The 27,371-nt window shown below is 42.5% G+C and overlaps 1 protein-coding gene across 1 annotated transcript; it reads left to right on the top strand.

The window, feature by feature from the left end:
* The first annotated feature begins 1,042 nt into the window (after positions 1-1,042).
* On the top strand, positions 1,043-26,437 carry PITPNA (phosphatidylinositol transfer protein alpha). Its single transcript, XM_074160532.1, has 12 exons — positions 1,043-1,093; positions 6,297-6,327; positions 11,597-11,742; positions 12,334-12,425; positions 16,291-16,298; positions 17,233-17,307; positions 17,689-17,772; positions 19,152-19,229; positions 20,230-20,340; positions 21,990-22,112; positions 22,857-22,926; positions 24,243-26,437. Exons 1-11 carry the CDS (start codon positions 1,074-1,076, stop codon positions 22,902-22,904), a joined length of 816 nt encoding a protein of 271 aa, XP_074016633.1. The 5' UTR covers positions 1,043-1,073; the 3' UTR covers positions 22,905-22,926; positions 24,243-26,437.
* The last annotated feature ends 934 nt before the right edge of the window (positions 26,438-27,371 follow it).

Below are 27,371 nucleotides of genomic sequence, written 5' to 3'. Positions count from 1 at the left end.
TGTTGAGAGAGAGATGAAGCTCACTTACACAGGCTAAACTGGTATCAAATAGTGAAAGATGAGCAACTGGGCCTTGAATGGAAACGCTACAGCAGAGGGGCAGAGTGTCAATACAAAAGCCGCACATTTTGGTTATCCATGCTTGAGCTTGGTGATGCTAAATGTATGGCATATTATTTTTCCAATCAAATAAAGACAATCCTTGCTCTGATTCCAGTGATGAAGTGGTAAAATGAGTGCTCTTTAGCCCTGTTTTATTCAGTACAGGACCCATAAATGGGTTTATTTTGCAATTGCCTTCTAATAAATATTTGGGGTTATTTTTAATGCCATGTGCAGCTTGCGTGGCTGCTGAAGTATCACTGAAAATGAAACAGGACTTGGGAATGCTGTTAATCATGACCTGGTGACAAGGTGTAGTTCTATTCTGAGAAGACACATTTACCCTCCATGAATCATAGAATTGTTTAGGTTGGAAAAGACCCTCAAGACCCTCAAGTCCAACCATTACCGCTGCTGATTCCACCACCCAACCATGTTCCTAGGTACCTCATCTATGTGTTTTTCAAATCCCTCCTTTTGAGCTTAGAGCCCTCAGTGGGAAGAAACGTCCATTAACTTTAGCCTAAGGGTTTTCCCGTATAAGACAGCCCTCGCTATTTGCGTTAATACCCTGCCCTTCCTTCCCCGCTCCCCGAAAAGAGGGGATTCTAGTCACGGACCGAGCGCGCCCCTCCCTCAGGGCGGCCTGAGGGAAGGACAGGGCGGCGCGAGGGCGCTGAGGGAACGGCTCGCGGCCGCCGACGCCAAGGGCGGGAAGGCCTCGCGCCAGCCCCCGCAGCGCGACGTCCTCCCGCGCCGCGCTGCTGAGGTCAGGACGCCTGCGTGGCGCCGTGACGCAGCCGTTGCCGCAGAAACGCCCCGCCCCTCCTCCCGCCGCCCCGGCTCCCCCCCCCTTTCCCCCCCCCCCCCCCTTCCCCGTCCCGGTGCGGCGCGGTCCAGCGGAGCGGCCGGGAGGCGCCTGTCACCTTCAGCGGGGCCGGCCCGGGCAGGAGGCGCGCGGCGGCGCCGCCATGGTGCTCATCAAGGAATAGTGAGTGCGGGGAGCTCTCCTCCACCCTCCCTCTCCGGTCCCCTTCACCCCTCCGGTCACCCCGGGCCTGGCGCGGTGACCGGCCGCGGCCGGGCCCTGCACTGCGGATGAGGGAGGGGGGAGCGCTGTGTGAGGGCCGCGGCGCCGGTGGGGGCGGGAGTGAAGGTCACGGCGGGGTGGGGGGCGCCCCGGGAGGCGGCGGTACAGCCGGCGGGCACCGGCCTCCCCCTCTCCCCCTGCGGCTCTCCGGTGCCCGGCCGGGCGGCTTGGCGAGCCCTGCGACCGGCGGCCCGGTTTGTGCCCTTTGCTATGGCCTCCCCGGGCCCCTTGTCCTCGCCGCCGGCTCCGTACTGGGAGAGGGCGGGGGGTTCTTCCCGGTGACCCGAGGGGACACTGATGTCGCCGAGGGCCTCGCCGGTGCCGGGAGCCGGGCTCGCACCCCGGCTGGGAGCCGCCGGCTCCAAGGCAGAGCGGTTTCTGTGGGAGGCAGTGACATCTTGTCCCCCCCTTTCTCCTTGTAACTGGGCTAAGTGGCGAGCCTGGTTTTGACCCCCCTCCTCTCCTTTAGCTGTGTGGTTTCTAGAGGCTCCAACAAGAGCGACTGTGGCAGAAATAAGATAGCTCCAAAATAATTTGGTGTTGGTGTGGAAACCTCGCCTTAGAGTTCTTGGTTGTCCCTGAGGCTGCTGCGGTTGCTGTGCCCCGTGATGGGGAAGAAGGGGTGGAAATCGGGCTGGGCGATCTGTCATGAGTGTGTGTAACTATTAGTCGCATCGCTTTTCCTTCAGCTCCTTTATGCTCGCGATCGCGGTGTGCTCCTTTGGACCAGTGCACTTTGGCTGGGTGTCTTCGAGCTCTGCATACTACTGCACATGGTTTTTTCCTAAATTCTTAACGTTAACTTAAGTGCATTCTTAAGTTAAGAGCGTTCTATCCTTTTAAACTTCTTCTGACTGATGGATGAGGTGCTTTTTGTTTTTTTCCTTCTCCTCATAGAAGACAGCTGTGATCTCAGTGATAAAGTGGGTTTTCAGGTCTTCTGTTAGACACGTTTACCTACATGACGGTGTCCTCTTTATAGGAATTGCTTTGCCAGATCACGGACCACGGTGTGGATTTAAATATTAAAACTATGTTGAGGGTTGTACTGATCCTTGTAGTTGTCTTAAACTTGACTAACTTTTTTTTTTTTTCTTTTTTTTTTCCCACCGATCCTCAAACCCTTGCTATTTTTGTCCAACAATAGGGGTGTAGAATTTAAGAGCAGCAGCCGAGCTGGTCTTTGTAACATAGAGCCACCGTTACCTTCTGCAGCGTTAAACTGGATAGCAGACAGAAACCTGGGCTAAGTGCTTAGTTTCAGGTGCCTGGAAAGATAATTAACAACTTCTGTAACATCTGTTTTGTTGATATTTTCTTCTGAATTTAGTTGGTTAATGTACTTTTCCTTTTATAGCACCTGTCTGGTTTATTTCTATTCACATTCATGTATCTTTCTCATGCTTCTGTTTACAATCTCTTGCCCGGTACTGCAGTAAAGCTCACTTGCCAGTGAGCTATGCTACCTACAAGGCGTCTCGGAAAGATAGGAACATACGTAGTTTGAATCTTCAGATTTCTGAGAGCATGAAAAGTTCATTTTGATGAGCATCCCTTCCAAAAGTCATTTTACTTGATATTATCCTTTACCTCACCAAATCGACATATCTACCTGTCTTCCACGCTGCCTGTTTCAGAAACGAAATGTGAAGTGTAAATGTTAAGACTAAAGGTTAAAAGACCAGAATGACTAAATTTGTTTCTTTTTACAGGCTTCCATTTCTATTTTCAGAAGGGTCACCAAACCTTTTAAGTCTTGTCATTAGCTATATTGTCCTGTTTCTTTTCTTCCCCTGTTTGTGTTAAGACATATGTGGCTCTAAGGACAGTCAAGGTTGCTTCTGTACTTTAGAAATGAGCGTTTATTTTTTAATTCTTGGAATTCCCAACTATCTCTAACAGTTACACATTTGGAGTTATGTCACTGTATTGGTTCTTGTATAAATCTTCCTTGATGATATATGTGAAAGTTGCCCATTTTACATGCTCTTTGAGATGGTTTTTGAGTAAATCTCATGTTCCAGGAAGCAGTTTTTTAAGGCATAGAGAAACCGCTTCTTTTGGTGTCACCTGGATATTTGGAGTACTTTGCTATTATTGTTTGATTAGTTCTGGTTGCCCCAACAGGTAAATTCCTGCCCAGCTAGTGTAGGTGTTAAAATTTTAAGTGAGCTGTAACTGCATGTCATCTGAGCAGATTAATTTTCTATCTGAGTGACCCCTTGTCACATCCTCTCTACTAAATCAAATGGGTATTATTATGTGCTCCGTAGGTATTTTAGGAGATGTTACAGAAATAGAGCAATATAACAAAACCCTGATGTCACATCTTTTATTGTCAGACAATCTGTATCATCTTTTCTGTACAGCTTCTTGTACTGATGGTTATGCAGTGATAGCTTTAACATTTTCATTTGATGTCCTATCAGTCTTTCAGTCTTACCTTTCATTTCCATTTCTACCTATCCAGGTTTGATCGTATTTTTTTGGTTTCAGGGTTTGTAAATCCTGGTTGAGGTCTTGCTGGCTTTCCTTATTTTGCTTTAAACTGCATCGGAAGACCTTGAGGAGAAATCAGAGTGTAGAGACTCACTTCCCTTTCCTGTGAAGTGATGATAATGACACTGACCTTCTCTGCAGCTGTACTTCCCTTTGCTGTCATTTGAGGCAGATTTTAATCTAGGAGGGATCTTAAGTGTTCTTTGTAATTTTTAGGCCTTTGATATGGCGGGAACCATATCGTGTAATTTCTCGTACGTTGATTAAGTTCTGTCCCAAAGTTAGGAGTCTTTGTTCCCATTGCTGCTCCTGCAAAGCTTTTCCTCTGGATCATCTTGAGCAGTCTTCCCTCCTCCTTCTTTATCACTTGACTACCTGTAAGTGTTAGTCATTCCCCACATTCTTTGTTTGTTACGCTAAACAAATTGTAAACTATTTGACTTCTTTGTGTTTCTGTTTCTCTGTTCATGAACATTGAACTCTAAGATAATACTCAGATCTAGTGTCTTCCGGTTTCCTGAATGGAATTTCTTTAGCTTACATCAATCTTTTTGCGCCAGGTTTCTAAAGAAAAATATTTGAACTCCATTCCAAAGCCATTGTTTCTTCCCTGTTTCTTGGTCTTTCACCTTACTACCCTGTCCCTCTTTTCATTCTTACTGCAGTTTTATCCCGTTAACTAACCTCATGCTTGATGGCATGGTCTACCTGTGGAAATCCATTTTCTTTTTTTTTTGTTCTCCCTTATGTAAGGAATGCCATACTGAATTGGACCAAAGGTCCTTTTCCAGCAGCCTTCTAGCAGATATTTGTGGGAAACAATATATAAATAGTGAGTAGAATGATTGTTGTTCCGTATATCCTACCAGTAAATGGCAAGCAGACTTCCACAAATTGATCGAATCCCATTTTAAAATTGCTTATGCTTCTTGTGTTTGGCAAGGAATCCCATAACTTAAGTATGCACAATATAAAGAAGTGCACTTGATTGGTCTTAAATATGCTGCCTAATAATTTTTATTCTGTCCCGAGTTACTCTGTTGTAAGACGTAGTCATTTTTCCTTCTCCATTCAGTTTTTCACACCATTCATGACTCTAATGGTCTACCACATCTTAACCCCTTAGCTGTTTTTCCTTCCAAGTTGAAAAGCCTAATGTAACTACTTTGTTCTCACACAGAAGCTTTTTCCCGTCTCCTTCGCTTGTTCTGTATCCTCTTTGAGATGAGGTGACCAGAACTACATGCAATATTCAAGATGTTGATGCGTGAGAGATTATAGTGGCCTAAGTGCCTTTTTGTGTGTGTGTGTATGTATGGCGTTCCAGTTTCTGATGATGTGTTTACTTTTGAACTGCTGCTGACCTGATGTTTCCAGATGCTTTTCCATAAGGGCAACAAAATATTTGCTGGCGATAGCTAATTTGGGGCTCATTAACCCCATGTGTTTGGGGAAAATGAGTGCCTATAGTGCATTATTCTGCTTTTATTGACGCTGAACTTCATTTGCAGTTCTCAGTAGCTCTTCCTGCAGAACTTTGCAGCCAGCATAAAGCATTGCTCTCATAAGTAATCTTGCATAATCTGTAAACTTTCACCCCTCTTACAGTTTGTTCTAGTAGTATCTTGCTGGTAACATTCCTCTAGTGTAGAAAAAAATTTCAATTTTCACCAGTATTGTGTTTTTCAAAATCAGTTTATTAAGAAAGAGAACTTTTTCCTGATCCCATTATATCCTAATTTCTTTGAGACTAATTCGCAAAGAACCAAGAATTCTTCCACCCGTGGCAGCGTACCCATTTCGTATCTGTATCTTGCTTCGGTTCCTTGTTTCAACATCATCCTTACTGAAAACAGGGGTCAGATACAAATCCAGTTTTGGAGACAGATATAATATTTTTTTAAAGGCCTTAACATGCATGCATTTTTATCAGCTTTAAATGTATTTTTTATTCTTGTCTTTTTCAAAAAATCTCGGTGTGACTTCTGGCAGTTTTTGCTCTGTAGTCCAGTCAGTCGATTCTAAGAGGCATTCAGGAAACCACAATGTGAAAAAAAAAATAAAAGTGACTCATGTATAGAAATGACACCACCTTCCTTTGCAGTCAGCTCTGAGAGAGCCTTCTGTATAGTTCCCTATTTAGTGTTGTTTCCTACTGGATAGGACATATAAACAAATCATGCAGTGGCTTGTGACTATCACAGATACCTGCAAAATTGTTGATGCACATAGCAACGCTCTACAACAACTGGATGAGAAATAAGGTGTGACTGTTGAAAAGGATGTAGTGAGAAGGAATGTGCAACTGTTTTGATGTTGTATAGATTTGTAGCCCGGTCAGGTATTACTAGAAAGGGTCTATGATAATTATACAGTTTTAGTAAAGGATTGCAATTATGCTATATCATGTATCGATTCTCTTTGAGGCTATTATATAAATAGTCTTGGGACTAAAGAGTAAGTGCTAGGGGTGCTAGCACCAGGTGGATGCTGGAATACTGGGGGGAGAGGAGAGCTGTGCAGCCAGTGCTGTGAGGGATGCGTCATGTAAATTTTGCAGCTGCAGGGATATTTGTTAACTTTCTGTTTCTGTATTCCTTTTCAGCCGCGTTATCCTGCCTGTGTCTGTGGAGGAGGTAAGTCCTTTACTTCTTGCTTCCTTTCTTTAGGACTGTAAATAAACTTGTGATCAAAGCAGTTTGTATGAACAAAAACTGGAAAATGTAAGAGAAGGATGTAGCTGTCTTGAGGACCCCTGTGAGCTGTTACTCATTCATCATCATTCTGACCAAATAATTTAATTTTTTTAAGCTTGAGGGTACTGATTGTCTCTCCTATACAGTACTTTCAGATGTGCTGATTACAAATCTTGACTTGTCAGACTGTTCTAAAGTGCAGTTTCCTTTTGCTTAATACTATTGTTCTTTTTTATAATTTTTTTTTAACATGAAGAGGAAGCTTTAGTACAAATTTAAATTACCCTTTAAACTTCATTTTGCCGGAACTCTTCTGTTTTAAACTCTTAGACAAAGACAAACAGTTTATTCTGATTTGTGAGGTTGGTATAGCAAAAGAAAGATTGTGTGTATCTTTCCTAGGACTCTTTAAGACCTGTCTTCTTTAGCTCTTACAGAAAGAAATCTTTCTTTTTGTTTAGGTGAAGCTCTAATTGAGAGAAGAAAGGTAGTTTGTAATGGACATGGTGATTGTGATCACCAAACTGGCCATGGAATAGCTGTGCAGTGTCTGTGGCTGATTCCCTGCTGTTTTCTCTGAGAGTTGCATCTTGCCTTTCCTTCCTCCCTTCTGCACTGAACACCACTCTTGCAGAGAATCTGACCATATAACTGTTTTCAATTTTTTCATGTTCATACTAGCAAAGTAGATGAAAAAATTGAAATGACTGAGTCTATAGCACTTCTGTAGTAGATTCCTTCTTCTGGATGTGGTTTTTTTTCTTTCTTGTGATCCTAGGCTATAATCCTTAGGTTTGTAAGCTCTGATCCAGGGCTTGTTCTAACTCTTAGGGAGAGCTGTGATAACAGCACAGATTCATGCAATTTTAACAGAAGTCTGACTAAAGTATTAGAGTAGGTATGTTTGGATCTTTTATTGTGCCCGAGCGCTACTTGTGAGGGGAAGTCCTTGACAAAGAGAGAACTAACATGATAAGCTTTATCAAGTAAGTAAAGGATGCATACTTGCAAGTTAGAGAAAGCCAGGGGTAAACAGTAAGGTACTCCAGAGCTTAATAAAGAGAAGACCTTAGCCTGAATAACAGGAGCCCTGCCTCATATGTCTCCTAAGTATCAAGTAGTGTAAAGAGAAAGTCAAAGCATCACTATACAGATTGTTTCTTTGAGGGGGTTAGACTGGATGGAACCCAGCACAGGGTTTTTCCGAGTTCTCTGATACTAGGATTAACCTTCATCCAGTTAAAGCGAGCCCCTTGCTGTACTCTTTTCCCTCCCTGACTGGCTGTTTGGTGCCAGGCGTGTTTGAACCTTGTGTGTAGGCTGCCTGTGCGGAAAACCGAGGTTTCGGGCAATATGTAAATCTGTCAGTCTCTAGCTACCTCCTTATCTGAGGATACCCTAGGGTCATCTGTTTCAGAAGGTGTATTCCTCTCCTCTGGATCAAAGAAGTTCCAGAGAGTTGAGTAACCTACTGAAAAGTCTATAAAGTGAAGAGCAAATAAACATCATTAGAAGAGAAGGAATGAAAATACTAGAGAGAACACCGTAATGTGCTTGGATTATGGATAGACAGCCAACCTGAACAAACTAATTTCTCCCCAAACTTGCTTATTGTCACCATGTTCCCTGAGTGATGCCCCTTTTCAAAGTCTGGTGGTTCTCTTGTGATTTTTCAGGTTTCTTAGGAAATGTGAGATTTCAGGAACAAGTTCCCTAAGCTGAAAGAGTTCTAAAGTTTGCTTAGCTTTGCATATGTACTTAAGTGATATGGTAGTTTTAAAGGTATGCTTAAGAAGAAAGGTTATTTCCAATATTGACTCAAAGGATGACTACTGCTCGGGGTTTATGTATTGCTTCATCCCCCTTTCCTGTGTGGAAAGATGCTGACACATCTGTGCATCACTGGGTTGCTGCTCTGCTGTCTGTACTACAGAACAGCTGTTAACTGCATTGCTTTCAAGGATTTCCTTGTGCACAAAGCTCTTAAATAGGGCTCTGGAGACTTCTTGTGGCTCTTGACCATGTAGCCGCTCATTAAGCATCTCTGGCTAGCAAGAGGACTTCTGATTTCACTTTAATATAGGCAATTTTTGCTTGAAAGACTTAAGAGTTCACACCTTCTGCATGCAAATTGTTGCCAAAAGTCTGATGCCAATGCATAAGATAGGGAATGAAATTAAGTATGACTGAGGCATTGTAACAGGGCTGAGGGAGGCTTCTGTGTCCTTCTGTGATGCTGGGGATTCTGTGTTGAGTCCCCCCACCCCTAGCAAATGGAGCTTAGCTAATAGTAAGGAATTAAAGAGAAAAGCAGTTGTCAGGAAGACACTGGGAAGATATGACTTAATGAATAAAGAGATCAATGCTGAATAGTTAGCCAAGTAACTGCTAAGATGGGAACAAAACGGTGGAAGAGAAGCCCTGGTGATGACTAAAACTTAAAGGCTGGGCTGTAGGAGTTAGACTGTAGCAGAGTGTCTTCTACGGGGAAACTCTGCCAAAATGTGGTCCTGCTCAAGTGCAGGCTTGCCACACTCCTGTGTTGTTTCATACATTGTCGCACTGCAGGCAGCAAAAGGAAAAAAAAAAAAACCACAACACCTTATTGTATCTTAGGTGCTAACCTTTACTCTTGTGCTCTGACCAACATCACATTGCACGGTGCCAACTTTGAGAGCGTGGACTTGAGCGGCTGCGTGGGTGTCTTGCCAGCTGCCACTTTGCAAGGCTGGTATGGATTAGAGCTGTGTGTACACATTCTGTGCTGCCTCTTTGTTCCTCTCACATGGGAAGGAGCTTGCCAAACAGAAAGGACTCTTATTTATTAACTGTGCTCAGAGCTGCTTTCAGGAAAAAAAACCTGTTATTGGAGATGGCTACATTGAGATCAGGCCTTCTGAAAGAAATTTGGTGTAATGAAGACATGCTGTCAGCTGTGTAAGAGGTGTTGTGACACAGATCAAGAGGGATAACTTGCTGCAGAAGAGAAGGTTTTTGGGAGCTCTCAGGTCTGCAAGGATAGGTCTGTCTGACACTTTGGACCTCATGGAGCCAGAATCTGTTTTTCTGTTAACTTTTGCAGGCAGATGCTGTGGGATTTGTTCATTGGGACGATTTTATTTGGGACTTTTTCCTCTTTTATCAATGCGATTAAAGGATCACAAATAACAGGGAAGATTAAATGGTGAAGATGCCAAACCGAAGGGTTTATCCTCTTAGTGTCTGAGCTTTGACCCACGTATTTAAAAGGGAGAAGGAATGAATGAGAGACTGTTACTAAGAGGAATTAGTTTGTGCCCCTGGAGACCTGTCCTGGGACTTGCTGCAAAGCAAAGCCATTCAGTCCTCCCCTCTAATGCTGTAGTTGCCAAACTAATGATAAGTTCTCTTCCCTCTGAGTGTACATGTGGCTTAGTCTCCTAAATCAACTTGCTTCTAAGATTTTGCAACTCTCATGTTTTGCTCTTCTGGAGGGAGGTGAGTATTCTGTTTTGTATGGGTCATCTGTAGGGAGTCAGAAGGAAAGCAATGTAGTGTATGAAATGTCAGACGGCAGAGAGTTGTGTTGCAGCCCAAAATCCAGACTGAAACCCAATCTGCTGGTGATGGTGCAAGAACTGTCCAGCCAAGTTGAGGGGTCCTTGTATAACCTGGGCCAGTACCCTCTGGAGAGAACCAGCAGAGCTGTTGCTCTTAGCTCGAAAGTGATCTGTGGATTGCTTTTCTTATGGATTACTTTTGCTGCATGGCTGTTTGTTTTGTTTTGTTTTCAGGGATAGTCTAGCAGGTAGTCAGGCTTACTTAGTATGCCCATGTGTTGAACTTGAGACTGTATAGGGCACTTGTTTAAATCCCTCTGGTATGCTTTTTGCCCTGCACCAGATTAACTGAGGCCAGGACATCTAGCCTTATTACTTTAGCTTAACATCTACTACTCTTCCAATAGGAATAAATGTTTTCTTGGTCTTTGTTAACACCAGATGGTACAAAACACCATAGAGCTTGGGTACTATTTTATTTTGGATGCTCTGACACCACAATTTAACCACTGTGGAAATCTCCCTGCATTGCTAAAGATGTACCAGCCCAGTGAAGTATTTCTGGGTTGTCAGCTTGGAGCAGTATTCTGCTTTTCCAGCCTGGGTTTCAGCATAGGGAGTGGTAAGTGCTATTCCTGATTCTGATGCACAGCCTCACACTGGGGAAAAGGAAGAAGGCCTAAACAGTGTTCCATTGCTTTGTAGTTATGTTTTGGAGGTTTGGGGTTTTTGGCGTGTTATTTTTTTAATCATTGCACTTCTGATGCCTAACACTTTGTGGATTACCCTTTCAGACTGCCTCTCTGTACTGCCTTTGGCAACAGTTGCTGTTTTGCTCGCTTTCAGTTCTGAAGACTTAACTCTGTTAAGTTTGAACACTTCCTTTTGACTTGGTGTTTTAGGTTCTTCATCCTCAAACCTTGTCTGCTCATCTAACTTCGCCTCAGAGAGGCCTGTGTGAATTTTCTTCATTTGATCATATTTCTTTTGAGCTCTGCCGCCCCTTTTTTAGCTACCAGAGGCAAGAGTGTATTAGTCTTTACATCTTCTGCAGAGAAGAATGTTCTGTTTTGCTCATATTTTCCTCTGCTCTTCCCTGTGAAACATTTGGGCATGCTTTTTATGAAAGAGGTTGTATAGTATGAAGTAGTTTGACTGATTCCTGGGAAATAATGCTGCCATTTTGTCAAAAAAACCCTCGTGAAGTTCTTTACAATTCTTCTGGATAAAGTAGTGTATGCTTATTAGTTTAGGAGTGGCAACGCATTGTTCTCCATTTGACCTGAGCAACCGGGACACCTGTATGCCAAAAAGATTGAAAACCAATGGATTTTACTACTGTATGCCTGTGGTCTCCTGCGTTTTCTTTAAATGTGGTCCTGACATGCCTTTAATCCGTTTTACTTTCTTCTGAATATGTGTCGGTTTGGAGCTTGAGATTTAAGGGTTAAAGGTAACTATCCTATTGGCAGTGCTTTCCTCTTAACTACCACTCAAGCTTTCTGTATCAAAATGAAAGTAAATGAGCTGCTTATCTGGACACACAAGTGGATGTCCTTTTCTCTGCCTTCTTCCCAGATAATAAATTTATCCTTGGCTGCTTCTGGTAAAGTTATTATAAATTCTGCTAAATTATAACTCTCACGATAATGTGTCTTTAACTTTTTTAGTATCAAGTGGGACAGCTGTATTCTGTGGCAGAAGCCAGTAAAAATGAAACTGGTGGAGGTGAAGGAGTGGAGGTCCTGGTGAACGAACCCTATGAAAGAGATGGAGAGCGTGGGCAGTACACACACAAGATCTACCACTTACAGAGGTATGTGAAACATTTTATTCCCAGGGTCAGGGAAGGCTCCTCGGGCAAGAGGAACCGGAGGAAGGTGCAATAATTGCAGTGAGTGTGTAAGTCACAGATTATGTAAAGGCTGAAAGGCATGGAGGTAAGACAGGAGTATAACAGTAGCTGGCACATGGCACAGCTGGAAGTGGGCATTACTTGGTACACCTATATGCCCCTGCAAGTGTGGCTGTTGTCCCAGAATATTTGGCTCTGAGCTCTTCAAATCAAATATGATTCTGTTACCCACTATTTGAATACTTGAATTTGGCTAAAGAGCCAAACGCCTCCTAGATTCCAACCTGCTTTCAGCCTCCTTTTTTTTTCTCCTTTTTTCTTTCTTTTTGTTTTGTTAAGAAGGTGTACATTAGCCTGTTCAATTCAGCAGTCTCTGGAAATCATCGTACTGGGGGTGGGGAGAACCCCACCAATTCCACCAATGTGCAGATTTGCAAGACTCCAGTGTCTGCATTTCAAGTGGCATTCTGCCTGTCTCAGAGTGTCTGGGCCATGGCTCTCCTTACATGTCGTTCTTACCAATGCCTTCCTTCCTATTTCCAAATTCTGCAGCAAAGTGCCAACATTTGTGAGAATGTTGGCCCCTGAAGGAGCTCTGAATATACATGAAAAAGCATGGAATGCCTATCCCTACTGCAGAACTGGTGAGTGCGTGGGGAAGAACTGTGGATTGATGGCTTTTTGGTTTCTTGGGGGCGGGGGGAAGGGTATGAGTGGATAATGAAGGAGGCAACCAGTAGGGAAGCTATTTCAGCTCTTACTTTAGATTTCTGTCCTCTAAGCCCTTTCTGTGGTCAGGAAAAGCAAAATATAGTGGTACGGAGTTAAAAGAAGTGCCCTTGTCTGATGTGCTGGTAATGAATGACAATGGAAGAGAACGGATCAAGAAATGGATGTTAGTCCTACTAAAGGAACAGACGTCTAACACCAGTGAAACGAACATATGAGGGATGATTTTATGTACTCAAGCGCAGCATAGCATGGTGGGGAAAAAGAATGAAAGGTGCAAGAGGGGGACAGGGAAAATCTTGGTGGCCTCTTGCGTAGTGCAGTTTGATGGGGGCAAGTGTTATGCGACTGATGTTTGCTCAACTGCAGGATCCGAGGTTAGTGAAGGCTGAACAGGTTAATGCTACAGTTGCTTCTGGTTTGGGGGCTTGACACAGATATCCATGTCTCATCCAACAAGCATAAAGTGAATCTATCTGTAAGGTCTGGGGTTAAGCTCTGGGAGCTGTGTAAAGTAGTGAAATGGTGTCAAACTCATGTTCTACAGGAGTGTTTCATATCGTATTTACTCACTGAAGTTATCAGCCACAATGTTTAACCACTACTGTTTTTCTGGTCTTTGTTGCTGTAGGAACTGCAAATTTGACTCTGCCTCCAAACTTACATAGTATTTTTGGCTGCATTTTATGCTGTTTGTATCTTTGAAGGATACATTTTCTGCTATTTGATAGTGGTACAGTTGCTATGGAAACTGTAAACTTAAAAATTCCAACTGTTTGTGAAACTCAATACAGAAAAACTTATTTTTCAACAATTTACTTAAGAGAATTTTAAAGGAAGTGTTTTAAAGAAGGAAAAAAGATCTGCAGTGGGGGAGGATAACGTTACTTCAGTATGTGAGAGTAGATGCAACAGTCTAGTGGAATGGATATTTCAAATACAAAATTCAGATATTGTCCCATCATCAACTGCAGAATAAGTTTTTAATGTGTCACGTAATTCAAGATGCTGAAACAAAGTTATTTACAACCTGTCTGTCTCATTTTCATGCGGTTTTCTTGCTGCATATTAGTTAAATTAGCTAGTAAATGTCTAGTTTATTTCCATGTTAATTATGCTGAACTGGTTTAAGCATGAACAGTTCTTTCATTAATTCTTTAAATTGTGGAAACAGAACTAAGTTGACTCCAGTAGGTTTTGTTAGATATAATGCCTAGCTATATCCTCTTCCTCTTTTTTTTTTTCCCTACCAATTTCTGAAACAAAGGTATGGAGTTAGTTTGTTTTGTCACTCTTAGCTGTTCGTCCTTCAATTGCACACTGCTAAAATTCTACTTAAGTGGGGAAAAAATGTGGTACTAAAATCAAATACGAGACTTTGCAACACAGAAAGAAATAAATTTCAGGTTTTGGTATGCTAGAAATGATAACATAACAAAAAAAAATCCTCAACTGTAATAAACACCAATATAATATGAGATAGAAAGTGCTTTGTTGTGGGGGTTGGAGCAGAAGGCAGTTTTTATGCGGAGGCTGACAAATCTGTTTAAGGAATCTGCCAGCCTGACATTGAGTCAAGAAAAGCCCAGAAAAGTTGCTGAAACCTTCACTTGCTGGTACTGGGCAGGAGGGAAGAACCCGTGTATGTGCTGCAGGCTGCCTTGTGCGTTATCCTTTTACTTTGGGACACGCTCAGATATTTTGGTTGTACATGAAAAGATTTGGATGGTCTCATGTGAATCTTTGTGCAACACAAAATGCCGTGCTGTCTTTCAGTCACAGAATCACAGAACGATATGGGGTTGGGAGGGACCTCTGGAGATCATCTAGTCCTCTCACTAGAGCTTGAAACTGAAGAGCTAGGGACACAGTAAGAACTAAACCTGGTTTGACTGTGCAGGAGTTGGTGGTACTTCTGCCTGTGCCCTCCTGTACCGAGGTGATACGAGTGTGCTGCTCTGTGGACCACTGCTTACTTGCGTATCAGCTGTCACATACAGCCTTTTAAGTTTGAATAAAGCAGTACTTTTAGTTAATTGTTCATCATGGTTGTTTTTTTTAATTATACGAGATTATCCTTCTTACATTTCCCTATATCTCCTCTGAGAAGCTCGATTATTACTTTAATATGCATATTATATACCATTATCAAAGAAGCACTGCAGGTCGAGGGAATTTTAATGCCTAGCTTATAACTTCCTGCAATTCTGCACACTTGTTCATGCTGTAATATGTTGTTTTTATGTACTTTGAATGGAAACCTTGCTTTGCTCCTTTGAGAGTAAGACCTCTAAATGAGATTGTTGTTGTATGCGTTTACAACTTCTACAGTGAAAATGAAGTGAGGATTGCCTAATAGTTACAACTGTGGGCTGGTGCCAAGGAGAATGGTGTTCTTGGTTCTTTTCTGCAGTCTGACTTAAGCATTAATATTGCTTAAATGTTTTCAGAAAAGCAATTTGATGTGTGTTCCACTCTTCTGGGTGTCAGCATGAGATGCCTGTGGCCAAGTATCAAGAAATTGAGAAGTTATAACTGCAGCTGAAATGTGTAGGAGTTGCTGTAACACCTCAAGTGCAGGCCGTAATTTGTAGCAAGCTGGGCGTCTACGTTTTAATGGACATTTCTAAAGAGATTAATTTGTTTGCTTTACAAATGAGGAGTCTTCCCCACAGAGAAGAAATCAGGAAGGTGAAGAAACCTGTTTTAAGGCAGCTGCATAGTCATGGTGTATACTCACGGAAAAGCAGTTTGTCACGGCGAGGTGGGAAGGCTCTGGTTTATAATTACTGCTGGTTTATTCAGCATTTTGTGTGGACTAGCAGGAAAAAACTCCTTGCAGAAATAATAAAATGTTCTTTGAGATGAAAGTCAGCCTTTTAAAAAATTAGCCTCAGCTCTGCTTGCTTGTTCTCTCCCTCCTCCACCCCAACGTGTCAGTCTAAATAATTAGCCTTCTGTAAATTGCTGTAAAAAGCAATTTTCAAATTGTTAGGGGTTTAGAGCAGCCCAAGGCCCAGCAATTAAGGTAGCTGGATGTGCATGTTAGATGATACAGGATGGCACTGTCTACAGGGTGTTGGGTTGGAAACTCAAAAATTGTAATAGTACCTTTAAAACAAAACTGCTTCTTAGTAAAGGCCTCATCTTAAACTTCAGAACAAACCAGCAAAGTTCAACTCAAGCTTCAGACGTCCTTATTCTTAGAGTAGAATTGTTAAGGTACTCTCATGGCTCAGGTAGAACACATGCTGACTGTTACAGGATCTTTAATTGCTTTTCTGTGTTGAATAATTGAGCCTTACTACCCAGGGAGTTTAGTTACCATGAGCAGTAGAGATGCAGAGGGTCTGGTTACTGCATGCAGGAGCGATGAGGTCTGCAGTGGCCTGAAATCCAGCTTGTGTTTGCTTCAGAACTGCAGAGAGGTTTCTTATCTGCAAGCTGAGAAAGGATTGGTAAAATGCCGTCAGCTGAACATGCTCATTCCATCTTCTCATCCAGCTGGCCGGAGTCCAGAGAGCAGAAGTGGCAGTACATAATTAATTGCTGCTCCTCTGGGTTTCTCCAAGTCTGAGAATTTCCAGAGGAGAAGGGGGTGAAGTTAGCTGGCTTTTATTGACTTCTAGGGTTTTTTCCTCAGTAGTATCAGCAGCCCCCTGGGAAGCTGAAGTTGTCCCTGTTTTGCTGATAGTGGGAGGAGGGCGATGATTGCTGTACATTCTTTTTTCACTAAAGTACTGTATCTCTTTCTTTTCATGTGTTGATTTCTTGGACCAGTTATTACAGTAAGTATTGTTTTTACTGATGATCTATGGAAGCATGTGTGTTGTCTGAAATGAGTGTTCTGGGTATAAGAAGCTCTTTAGCCTGAGCTAAAGGCACTTTAGCTTTTGTCATTGTAAGATTGTGTAGATTAAACCCCTTGCCAACTGTGGCATATCCACGAACACTTTGGAACTAGGGGCAGAGATTCCTTCTTTACTGCAGCAATGCTCAGCTTTACAAATGGGAATGTACCGTTGCCTAGATAAACTGATTAAAATAAAGTTAGCTCGTACCATTATGTCCCTTTGAGTAATCTGTCTTCTGAATTTGATATTTCCTTTTTACATGCTCAGTGTTTCACTGGCATGTGCTTTTGTTTCTACTCCCTTGAGGGAGGATAGGGTTACCTTTGGAAGTCCTTTTCTACTCATAGTAATAATGAGAAGTGGAAAGTCTTTTGCTTACTTGGCAGAACTGTGCTTCTTGTCCCTTCCCTTTCCAGTGTCCAGAGCCCCCAACACATCAGTTGAATATTGTCGTTTGTTTGAAGAGCTGCATCCAAATATGTACTCTCTGCTAGACCAATAATCTCTTTGAAAAGACAATTTCTGCCTAGTTAACTTATGTTACCGCCTTTAAACTCTAGAGAGTGGCAGATATTGTCCTTAAAAGTAAAAGCTATTTAGAAACCCCAAATGTCTCTCTAAAACAATGGAAATTATGGTGGTTTTTTTCAGTGAACAACTTGTGGTTTATTTGATCTTGCGTATTTAGTGATCAAACAATTTTGCTAAAAGCCATGATGTGTTTACAGATAATTCTGAAGTCAAATTCTAAGTCAAACCCCAATCATTTGTAATTCTTTGAGTTGACTTTCCTAATGCTTATCTAGCTAATAAGAGGACGACAAGTTATATATCCAAAGAATAACAAGAAGCTTTATTTTGATGACAGAATGAGTATATGAAGGATGACTTCCTGATCAAAATTGAAACCTGGCATAAATCAGATCTTGGAACACAAGAGAACGTAAGTACTTGTGTCGTGTATTTTATTCATCTCTTTAATGTCACAATGCTGCTTTGCATGCTGGATTAGAGGATTGCTGTGTGGAACTGTCTATTCGCTGTGTTCCTGGATTTGAAATGCTTATCGCACTGGCAAGGCAGAGACTCCCTCCTGTTGGCTTTTCATATATGCTGAATAAAATTGTCCCCCAAACGCTTATTCTGTGTGAGCACCTTTGTTTCTTTAGAAGATCTCATATTGTGTGTTTACCACGGTGTCCTCTCTGTTCGTGGAAGGGGAACATTGGGTGTCTGTGTCTTCATCTGTTTTTTTTTTTATGATCTTAGAATGGGAGTGTTCTGTAGTCGAATCGGTTACATTGGTCTTCTACTTTGACTGCAGGTTCATAAACTGGAGCCAGATGTATGGAAGAATGTAGAAGCTATTTATATAGACATTGCTGATCGGAGTCAAGTACTTCCCAAGGTATGGTAGGTGGGTAAGAGCTCCCTAGTGTGGGAGGCCTTGTGCTAAAAGAGGGATAATGTACAAAGTGTGTTCCCAGGGATGGTCACAGGTAACAGGACAAATGAGAGGATGGGAAGAGGAGGAAAGGCATTCCTTACAAGTGTTTAAGCAAGCTAGAGAAGAGCTTTTTTAGAAGCTGTGTCAGTACTGTCTGCAAAATGCCTTGCTTAGCCTTAAAGTGCATGTTAGAGTGCATATATGTAATGCTACAACACTGCAGCTGATTATAATGCTTGAATAGCAAGAAATGGCACTGCCCTTTCCATACAGGATCTTCTTTAAATTGCCTCCTTTTTGACACTCACCCATGGCTTCACAAATATATCTTGAAATCATGTAGCTAATCCTTTTTTTGAAGAATCACTACAGTTACTGTGAGAAACTAAGGGATGTTTCTGTATTGTACTGGAAAAAAACCCAACTATATAAAAATGGGATGTTGTTTTGAGTTTCCCCACTTCGTATTTCTGATGCCATCCAAATATGGCTAATTTACCTGTTCTCTAACTTGGTGTTGAGTACTAGTTCTGGTTTAATACCCATTTTAGCTTTTCTTTCCAATAAAGATGAATTGGTGGATGTGTAGCATCTGATTCTGATAGGTTAGACAGGTACTAAGCTGTATCTGCAAATACAAACTACTCTGAATTAAATGCTGTCAGAGAGCAAGAAGAATTCACTTGGAGCAGAAGACTCATGAAGAAGATGCTACCAGTTGATCACTTTTGGCACTAAACTGATGATAATTTGACTTTGTTTTCATTTTATTTGAACTGGGGATGTAAGTAGAGTATACACCCTAGTCTTAATCCAAGATGCAGGAGGGGAATGCTGCAAATTATTTCCTGTGCAATAGGGGGTATAATTAATGCCTCTTTCTTTTTGGTGGTACTGTGGGTTTGACTGTACTTGTCTTCGAGTGTGGAATATGTGAGCATCATACTGAGACAGTGCTGGGAAAAAACACTGGATACTACAGCTCCAGAGCATAGCTATTTTCTACAGCAGCAGTGTTTACCTTCCAAAGAATGAGTGGATACAGGAAACCTATCCTGAGGGTTTACAGATCTTCTGATAGTCTTACCCCAAAGGAGTTCTTACAAAGGTCATATCAGTTTGTTACCACTTCTTCACATAGGTCTAGGACACAGCACAGGGGGGAGAAATATGTTTCCTTGAAGAGCGCCTGACCTAATGTTGAAGTCTGAAAACGGTAGCTCTTATGAAGGCAGTTAGAGGTTAGTCTTTGCCCACCAGAAAAATAAATCCTTTGTGACAGACAGCATCTGGGTAACAGTAGGATAATTTGTGTTTAATCTTCTGTGTCTGTCCAATAGGATTACAAGGCAGAAGAAGATCCAGCAAAATTTAAATCCGTCAAGACTGGACGTGGACCTCTGGGTCCCAACTGGAAGGTATGTATCGCATGAGTTCAGGAACTCTAACAGGTTACATGACTGAAGTCTAGATAATGGGGCTTGAAGCCAAAGATACGGATGTAAAACGTTGGATTCACTTCTGTAGAAGGAAGTGCAGAACTGAGCTGGTCATCTGTTCTGAAGTTAAAGGAAAGGGAAGGGAAGAGTTTGGTACAAATAGATAGAATGAGTTCCAAGAAATGGCCAGCGCTGTCTGGTGTTCAGCCCAAGGGTTCACCCAAGAGAATTCAGGGATGAAATAACTGAGTTATAAGCAGCAGTGTTTAACCTTTCACTTAAATCCTTGGAATCTGAAGACTCTAGAAGTGCAAATATGATACCAGTCTTTAAAAGGGACCCTGAATGGGATCTGGGGAGCTATGGGTATGCAAGTCTGATCTTTAGCATGCAAACTTAATAGAAACTGAGACTGATATGATTCATTTGGACTAGATGATCTCTAGAGGTCCCTTCCAACTCTGACAAATTCTGTGATTTGGGAAGAGTGGCTATGGCTCTTGTAAAAGGAAGTAGGAAAGTCCACCTTGCAAACCTTGTGGAGTTTTCTTTAAGGCTGGATAATTATGTGGATGACTCAGATGATATAATCTATTTCTAAAAATGTTTTAGATAGGGACTGTGTCAAAAGACTTTTAAGGAAACTAAGTAGCCATGGCATAACAGTGAAGATACTGAAAGACACAAATTTAATGGAATTAAAAATGGAGAACAGAGGAGAAGAAGGAACGGTCCATTCTCAAAATGGAGGGAAGGCCACCTGTGGAGGAAACTAGGGTCTGTTTTCATCATGCTCTTAAATACCCTGGAAAAGGGGTGAGGAAAGATGTGACAGGACTTGATAAAAGATAGGCAAGGTGTAAGGATGCACGGTGATTGTGAGGAGTTGCAGAAAGACTTTGGAGTTACGACTGAAGGAGCTGCTTTCCTGGAGACATTTGACCTGAGTCCTGATGTGAATATCTTTGTGTCTTTGCAGAAGGAGCTGGGGAAACAGACAGATTGCCCATACATGTGTGCTTACAAACTGGTAACAGTCAAGTTCAAGTGGTGGGGTCTGCAAAATAAAGTTGAGAACTTTATACAGAAGGTAAGAGATCTCTTTGATGGGGACAGATGTGGAAATGAGGTGTATTTCATCTCCCATAGGCTTTAGCACCTCAGCTTCTTCGAATAGTGTATCCTGCCTGGAGATACTAACTTGAAACCCAGTCATGTCACCCCAGGCAATACAGTCAAGACTTCTGCCTGATACATGGCAATCAGTTAAAGCTGGATTCAGTTTGCTTCTAATCTAAGGGCAGGGCTGGCTGATTGTTCTGTGAATTGGCTATTGAACCGTTTTCACTTTAATGCCTGAAGGTAAACTGGCTGATTTGCGTTTTTTAGTAGATCAGCCTGAGAATTGCAGTCATTTAATAGTTGATTTGTGAATGATGAGATGATGCGTGTGTACTAGGGTTATTTATGTCAGGGGCAAAACATGTTTTTGTGGCGAGATAGCTAAACTTCAGTTATATGATCCTAATCAGCTGAGAATCTTTCTGGCAAGTCCTAGAGCTCTAGTCATGTTTTCCTCTCTTAGTCTGCTGCATGAAAAACCTGTGTTAAAAAATAAGCAGATGGTGGGGAAACTTCATTAACTTAAAATATGAGTAATTGGTATCCTGCAAAAAGCTTTTTCTGTGGCAGAGTTCATAACCCATGAACTGCAGCAGGATGCTAGACCTGGGAATGAATCAGTATGTGCAATTTTCCAGGCAATGCCATGTTCATAAAATGCCTGTGACTTCAGATCATGGAGACGTCTCAGTGGTTAATATTGATAAACTGCAGTGCTGCTTCTGCAAAAGCAATTATCTGGTGATATAATCTAAAGAGGACTATAAGGTGGAATGACCGTGCTGCTGGAGGATTTCAAATACCTGTAACAAAAGCCCTGAACGAAGAAGTGTCTTGAATCCCTTTCTCTTTATGAGTGTCTCTTCAGCTACACGTTTGCATCAAAGTAGTTGTGCTGCTTTTGATGAGAGCAAGTTATCAGATGTGAAACCATAATTGGTAAAGCTGAAGTGTCCTTCCTTAATAAGAACTTTCCAAGGGGCATTGTATACCCCTGTCTAATGTAATGATTTTTGTCTAGCTTATCTGTTATAAAATGGAAATAAATTGCTCCTAACTTGAAGTAGCTTGTGCACATTAGTTACCTCTGATGAAAGGTTTTCAGCTGTAGAAAACAAGTTTAGCCTTTTTTTAGGTCACTGCAAAAAAAAAAAAAAGCAAGATGGGTGCATGTCGACCCTTTACACTTGCTAACCTCCAGTTTTTAGCAACTGAAGGATTATTTTAAAAATAATTTTATTATGTTTCTCCTCTTTTCTGCACCTTCAGGCCAACTATCATGTTCTAAATAAACCCGACCCAGACCTCTTTATTCAGTCAGAACAATACTGTCAAATCAAAGGAAATTACTAAGTGTTTCAGTGCACTGTGCAGGCTGCCGTCTAGGCTTGAAAAAAAAAAAAAAATTTCTCCAGGGATTCAAGGCTCTAGATATTCTGTTAAAAGAATAAAAATTAGCTAGCTCCAGTTTCCAATTGTGGCAGGTATAGAAAGGTGGGTGAGGGAGCTGATTCTTCAGTGTACACAGCTCTGCAAATTGTTATGATCCGGTTAGATCCATATTAATTGCCCTATGAGTAAGCTTGCTTGTATGTTTTATTCCTCCTCCTTTTGCAGCAAGAAAAGCGTCTCTTCACAAACTTCCATCGGCAGCTCTTTTGCTGGCTTGATAAGTGGGTTGATCTGACTATGGAGGACATTCGTAGGATGGAGGAGGAGACCAAGAGGCAGCTGGATGAGGTCAGTGGAAAAGCAGGGCAGGTGTGGGTTGTGTGAGAAACTGTTTTTACCCGGTACAGTAGAGAGAGCAAAGGCTGCTGCGTTGTCGTAGTGCAGTGTGTATTGTCCACCTGCTATTTAGGTCATGCTGCTTGTGGTTTGAATGATTGGCTATGACTCCGTGGTGCTGGCATCTCCTTCTAATCATTATGGACTTCCCCTTCTGTTTGTCGTTGAGCCAATAAATGTATTGAACCACAGGTAATGAGGGTATGAGTGACAATGATTCATTTTCCGCTTTAATATCTTCTATTAGCTTCTACCCAAAGCTGAATGGTCACTTTTGTCTTTATTAGTTTCCAAAAATCAGTTTAGTAAAAGGATTTTTAGCTCTAAGTATTATAAGCAGGTAGTGGGGATATGTAACAGGATTCTTACTATGAGAAACGCGAATTTGGTAATAATGAGTACATTGTTCCATGATTTGTGTCCTGCACTGCACCCTTGTCTTCCTTCATGCCTCAGGATATTTCATTCTAGTTTCATGTACATTCTGCCCTTTGGATAATGGTTCCAGAACCCTGGCAGACTTGCAGTTTAATCAAAAGTGGTGCCTGCACGTGCATATTCACCAAAACCTGATTTGGGGTGCTCGGATATAATCAGTCTCTTACATAAAGGAGGTAGCCTAACATGTTCCATACCTATAAATTTTGAGATAACATCGTGTGAGAATTAGTACTTCAATAGTGTTTTTTCTTTCAGATGAGAGAAAAAGATCCAGTGAAAGGAATGACGGCTGCAGATGACTAACGTGACTTCTTCCTTGTGCACTGTAGGTATCAAGAAAGTTTGACAAAACTCTGTATTGCTCTTTTCAGGAGAAAAAATACATTTGGGTAAGAAAGGATCCTGCTCATAGCTTCTGGAAGGCAAATCTGTGGTACTAATTGTTTTTATAATGAACTTGTTTCACTGACAGGTTAAGTGAGTTCACTGTCTTGTCTCAGAACTATTCTAGAGAAATGTCTGAGTGAAAAGTGTAAGAAAAATGTGTTAGAACATTTTGTAGACTTTACTGCTATTCTTATTTCTGTAATGTGTGTGTTATTTTCCTGGACTCAAGGAGAAACTTTTATCAGCCCTAAAAGAATAAGTTGGACCTGCAAATACTTAGAATACATTCGGAAATTGAAAATTCCTTGCAAATATGCTTGGAATGTATTTCTCACATTGTTTGTTAACGGTATTTACTAATGGGCCAGGGCCTGGAGCAACACTTGCGCATTGCAGGAGAAGCAGCAATGGCAATTTTAAAGCTTTTGACTTGTTTTCATCTTATTTCACTATGAGTATGGTAACTTGGCAGGGGAGGGGCTGTCACGCTGGAGGGTATATAAGGATTTGCCTTCGGCCAAATCTCTAAGGCTGTATTCTAGGCAGCGTGCTGGAGGATAACGTGTAAGCAGTGCTGAGAATGTTGAACCTTACGCTGTTAAATCATGCAATCAATTTGGGGTTTGTTTTTTGTGGATTTTTCTTAGACAGTGTAGAAAAATGCGGTATAGTATCAGGGAAGTTAGAAGGAGAGGAGAAAGAAGAGACTCTCCATTTACATAGAGAAGTCCAAGTTATTCGCCACAATTTTTCTAGGGCACTAGAATGCCATCCTCACTGACATTGGAAAGAATGGGGTGGGGCAGAACCATAACCTTTTCAAGGACTGTTTACCTCTGCTTGTCCTCCGTTACCTGCTGGTTGGTTGATGGCAAGTGGGGAACACAAGGTGAGGGAGTGTGTGAACGGGGTGTCTTCTGATAGATATATTTTAATTTTTAATGCAACTTAAACCTTTTTAGCTTCCTCTTCATTCTCATTTACTCTTGGTCTTGGAGAAATGAGTTGGTGGTCTTCTCAATTGTGTTGTAGTCTCTGGACTTGGAGATTGTTTAGATTGCATTTTAGTCTATGTAGGAAATTCTGCTCTGGATTAGTGCTGAAGTGTAATAGGGCGGTGATGTATTGACATTGTCTGCACTGGTGACAGTGTATCTCTCGTTTGCTGTCTGAAGGTTCAGTCTGACACTTCTTTTGGCACACTGCTGTTCCAAAGTGATTCTAAAGCGTTTTCCTCTTGCTTCTTTATTTCAGTTTGCAAGACAGTCATCAGGAAGGCCCGGGGAATCCACACTCTCGACTGACGGACTATCTCTGGATCAAGCCTTTCTATATCCAATCGGCAGGCGATTTTAAATCTCCCATAGCTAATTCTAGATGCCCCTTAATATTGTGAGCAAATAAACCGTCTGGTACTAAGCACTCCAATGTTAGCACGTATATGAAGGAGGTAGCTCCTTGGAGACGTGTGACTTAGAGATCGCTGTATTTACGACTCCTCCCTCCTTTTTTTTCATTGTGTTCAGACCAATTTCCATGTGGCTCTGTTTGATTTCCAAGTGACATTTTTAGCTAAAATAGTCTTGTGATGTGGTGACTTAGATTTTTTCTTTTTTTTTTTTTTTTTTTTTTTCCAAGTGGGATAAACTGCCACCTTTGTTCCTGCCCAGCCTTTCACCATTCTTTGAATGTCTATTTGGAGAGGGAAACTGTCAGTATTTTAGAGTGCAAAACTATTCCACAAAATGCTATGCTCTGATCCTTGCTCCCAGGGTAAGAAATTTAACGGCATGTAATCTGAATACATAATCAGGAGTAGCCAGATATAGTTCTTGGCCTGCGATGAATTGTGATATGTGGCTTCTGCACGGTGTTACTTTTTTCTGTCTTAGCACACATGAATTAAAGAGTGCGCAGAAGCTGCATTGGGTGTCCCCATGCCTAGGGCCTTCAGCACATAACTGTTGAGTTTCAATTTAGTGGTACATGGTCCCTTTGGCCCATGTAGCCGTGTTGTCCTTCAGCATGTGTTGTCCTTCAGTCTTACAAAATCATTATGAAAAGTTGCTTGACCTATGTTGCAACTTCCTGGTTATTTACTAAGATTTCCCATAACTTACAGAGCCAAAATTATTTCGACTAATAATAATGTGGTTCTCCCTGGACAAATTGGAACGTAGCAAAAGCTGGTGTACAAGTAAAGTCGTGGTATCTGATTACATCCAGGTGCCTGGGTCAGTGGTTCTGCTCAGCAATAATATTCTTCCGATTGCAAGACTGACTAAAATATCTCCTTTCATGCTATAAAGAATCCACTTAGAAAGACCTGCAGTTGTTTTCTAGGGTGTCAGTTGTTATAAATTACAAAGGATACTGTTAAACAATGTAAAGAGCTCTGGTTATTTAATGAACTCAAATATTTACTGTAACTATCCTTATGTTGATATCAGCTTTAGACAATCAAATAAGCAGAACAGAAGCAAAGAAATGTTGCTTTATTAAATACATATGAGAAAAAACCCACTTTTTTTTTGCTTATGCCTAAGGCCCAATGTTGATTTTTCCTTTTTTTTTTTTTTTTTTCCTAGTAGTAATCGCTTCATTTTCCACTTCTGTATTTTTGGGCACTAACACGAAATACTGAATGCCAAACACAGTCGTGGGCGTATCACCACTTTTGAGGAGTCGTCTTGGCATTCCGGTAGTACATCCGACTCCTTCAGCCCTTCACATTCCTGCAAGCAGGAGATCCTGAGCCGATCCCGTGCTGTGCTGGACAAGTACGTGCTGGGATCTGAGCTGTGTTCAGTGCGAGGGAAGATGAGGCACGCTCTGGAGGGAGAGAGGATGGCGTTTGGTTTCTGGGGAGGGGGCAGTTTATCCCTTTGTTTTTAGTTTGTTATTTTGCCTTACTCATGTCTAAGTGCAATAAGCTCTGAATTGTACCAGTAACTCTGGCAGGCTCTTCTCAGTGACCTCAGACGGTTTTGCGGGGTGGGGTGGGGTTTGAGGGATTTTTTAGCAATCTCACCAGGCAGAAGTAAAACAAATTCATTGTACAATAGGTGAAGAAACTAAATTTTAATCTGTGAGGCTATTTGGGACCAGGATGTTTTGTGGCATCTTCTGTAGCTGTTCAAGAAGTATTATAGGAGTGTAGGGCCCCACTTATAGTTTGTTCAGTTTAAAGTATTTTTAACTGAGAATTTATGCACTGACTTCCGTTCGTGTTTGACGGTTACGTTTTGAGGGATTCTTACACTCGAGGACAACCTGAGAATTACACATAGCACACTTGTTCTTTCAATTTGTGTTATCCAAGAGGCTTTCTGTCCGATGACACTAATCGCTGTGGAAGCAGATTGTAACATTCCACCGTGCAAACCTTTCTATTTGATCCTCTGATTTTTAGAGTAAGAGCTTTTACACAAAGCTTTCCTGATTAGTGGAAAAACTGGGGGAGAAAAAAAAATAAATAATGCGGGAACTCCAGCCTGAATACTTCCCCCCTCCCTGCCCCCTTGCTTTTTTTTTCCTTCCAGTTTAATCCACAGTGAAAGCATCCCTCAGCCTTGGGGTAGATAAATCCTACAATGACTGATCGGTCTCGATGCTTGGTTCCTGCTAGTGAGCGTAGCGAAGATCAGGCGCCGTTACTTGGCTGTACTTTGGCTTGGGCAAGAGCCCCTCAGCCTGCTGGCTCCTGGCGGGGCGATGGCTGGTCTGTGGCTGTTGGGGGGCTGTGGTTGTGCCCCGACCCTCTCCCACCAGCGCTGGGTGAGTTTGCGAGGTTGTGGCTGTGCTCCAGCCCTCTCCCTGCCAGCACTGGGTGGGTTTGGGGGGCCCTGCCCATGCCCCAGCTCTCTCTCCTCCAGCACTAGGTGAGTGGGGGGGTGATGGCCATGCCCTGGCCCTCTCCCCACCAGCGCTGCTGGGTTTGGGGGTGATGGCCATGCCCTGGCCCTCTCCCCACCAGCGCTGGGTGGGTTGGGCGCCCATGGCTGCACCCCTGGCCCTCTCCCCACCAGCGCTGCTGGGTTTGGGGGTGATGGCCGTGCCCTGTCCCTCTCCCCACCAGCACTGGGTGGGTTTGGGGGTAATGGCCATGCCCTGACCCTCTCCCCACCAGCGCTGCTGGGTTTGGCGGTGATGGCCATGCCCTGGCCGTCTCCCCACCAGCACTGGGTGGGTTTAGCGGTGATGGCTGTGCCCTGTCCCTCTCCCCACCAGCGCTGGGTGGGTTTGGGGGGCTATGCCCATGCCCCTGTCCCTCTCCCCCACCTACCCTGGGTGGGTTTGGGGGTCCAAGGCTGGCACCTCGCCTCAGGCCGGTTTGCTGGGGGGTTTACTCCCCTCCCCACACCGCACCTCTCTGGGTTCATC

This window comes from Numenius arquata, chromosome 18 (genome assembly GCF_964106895.1).
Source record: "Numenius arquata chromosome 18, bNumArq3.hap1.1, whole genome shotgun sequence".
Classification (NCBI taxonomy): Eukaryota; Metazoa; Chordata; class Aves; order Charadriiformes; family Scolopacidae; genus Numenius; species Numenius arquata.
The sequence above is the reverse complement of the archived record's forward strand: the minus strand, read 5'-3'. Positions and strand labels throughout refer to the sequence as shown.